The sequence below is a fragment of the Marmota marmota genome, unplaced genomic scaffold (assembly GCF_001458135.2).
Source record: "Marmota marmota marmota unplaced genomic scaffold, marMar, whole genome shotgun sequence".
NCBI lineage: Eukaryota > Metazoa > Chordata > Mammalia > Rodentia > Sciuridae > Marmota > Marmota marmota.
In genome coordinates, this window is record NW_026000272.1 from 422,007 (window position 1) to 423,666 (window position 1,660).

Consider the following 1,660-nt stretch of genomic DNA (forward strand, 5'->3'; position numbering starts at 1 on the left):
CCCCCCCGCCATAAAGCAGAAAACTGTAGCTGGAGCAGCCACAGGGCACTGTGTCCTACATGCCCATTTCTGTAGTCTCTCTCTAGCCACACCATTGTAAAGGAATAGGGAGAGGGCAGAAGGCCTGCACATGAAGGCAGGGATGGGGATAAATTCCAGGACAAGAGCAGAAGGCCTGGGGTTGGGGGCCTGGGAGTGCTCCCTTTCAGGTGTCTCCAGGTTCAGGAAGCTGGGATTGGGGGGCAGAGGTGTAGAGATTGGGGTCAGTGTACAGGGTAGGGCTGGGTGGCCATGTCTCAGTCCTATTCCATGTAACACAAAAGCCTCTAGGGTTTAGAAGTGCTTACCTCCAAAATTTGGTCTCAATCGGACATCATAATTCGACAGCACCCTGTCCAAAATCTTATGAACCATAGCTTCATTTGCACAATTTTTGCTGAAACAGAGAAGTCATTAGTAAATGCTGGTTGACTTGTGGTAGCCTTGCCAGGGCCTTCCCTGCTCTTCTACATACGCAGACATGTCCAGTCATATGTGTATGCTCTCTCTCCCTCCCCTCCCTCCCTGCAGTGAGTCAGCCAGAAGCACAGCAGTGACGCAGACTCCTCTTTCCCCCTTCCCCTCCCCCCTTTCAGCTTTAATCTTGAGGGTGGGGCGGGAGGACTGGATCCCTGTTACTAGGCAAGACTAGAGTGTGGGGGAGGAGGGGATGCCAGAGGAGAGTGGGCAAGTGGGGGCCCTCAGAAAACTGCATTACTTCAACACCCTAAGGATCCCCACCTTGAGATTGGCCTGGATGCTGCTTTCCGGATTGGTGGGGGTCCTCCTTCCAGGGGTACCTGATTGCCCCAGGAAACATCATCTCCCACTCTTAGCCCCCCCCTCCCCCACCGAGCTCAGCCAGTGTTCTCTAGCTCAAAGTCATGTTTCTCCTATGTATACTGGACATTATTTTGGTCATGTTTATGTCAACCCTGTTTTTGTACACCTGTTTTTAAGACTTGGCATATGGCATATGATGCAGGGAGAGAACCTTGTTCATATAGCAGAGATTTATGACCCTTATTGAACCAAACAACTGCAGATTCTTGAGGTTCAGAATCGTCCTCGAAAATATCTATTCTGGAAATAGGTATCTCTCACTAAGCATGTGCTTCCAGCTTGGAGGTGTTTTGGGTGAGCACACATAAGTGGACCCCGCTTGGTTTTGCAGAGTCTCTGATATGCCCGCCCATTCACCTAGACCTTCAGCAGGGCTCTTGTCCCCAAAAGGGCTTGCGAATGAGAACAGGCCTTGGGCATCACTGTGACTCTTTGACGCATTGCCCCTGCAAATCTGTGTGTGTGCGTGTGTGTGCATGTGTGTTCACTGGCGCAGTCTGGTATGTTGAGTTGAGGGCATTGCAGGGCTGTCTGCTGGAACCTTGCCCAGAACACCCCCACCCCTGACATCTGAAAATATGTTCATTTCTGGTTTTCCATTTAGAAATCATTCCTGATCTTCCTCGAGTACAAAATTCCATTTTGCAACATTCCAAAATGTACACATAAATTATTCTCAAATTAAAGCAATGCATTCCCGCCTGTTTCTGACCACACATTCCCCATGTGCCAACACTCAGGATCTGTGTCCACCACAAATGCACATTTCTGTGTGATC

At 49.8% G+C, this 1,660-nt stretch overlaps 1 protein-coding gene across 1 annotated transcript in view; it reads right to left on the bottom strand.

The window, feature by feature from the left end:
- Positions 1-474, bottom strand: part of Gabrq (gamma-aminobutyric acid type A receptor subunit theta) — a 15,500-nt gene extending 15,026 nt beyond the window's left edge. Inside the window, exon 1 of the mRNA XM_015498058.2 lies at positions 348-474. Coding sequence (XP_015353544.2) covers positions 348-414 — 67 coding nt within the window. The 5' untranslated portion in view covers positions 415-474. The remainder of the gene's footprint in view (positions 1-347) is intronic.
- Positions 475-1,660: the final 1,186 nt, after the last annotated feature.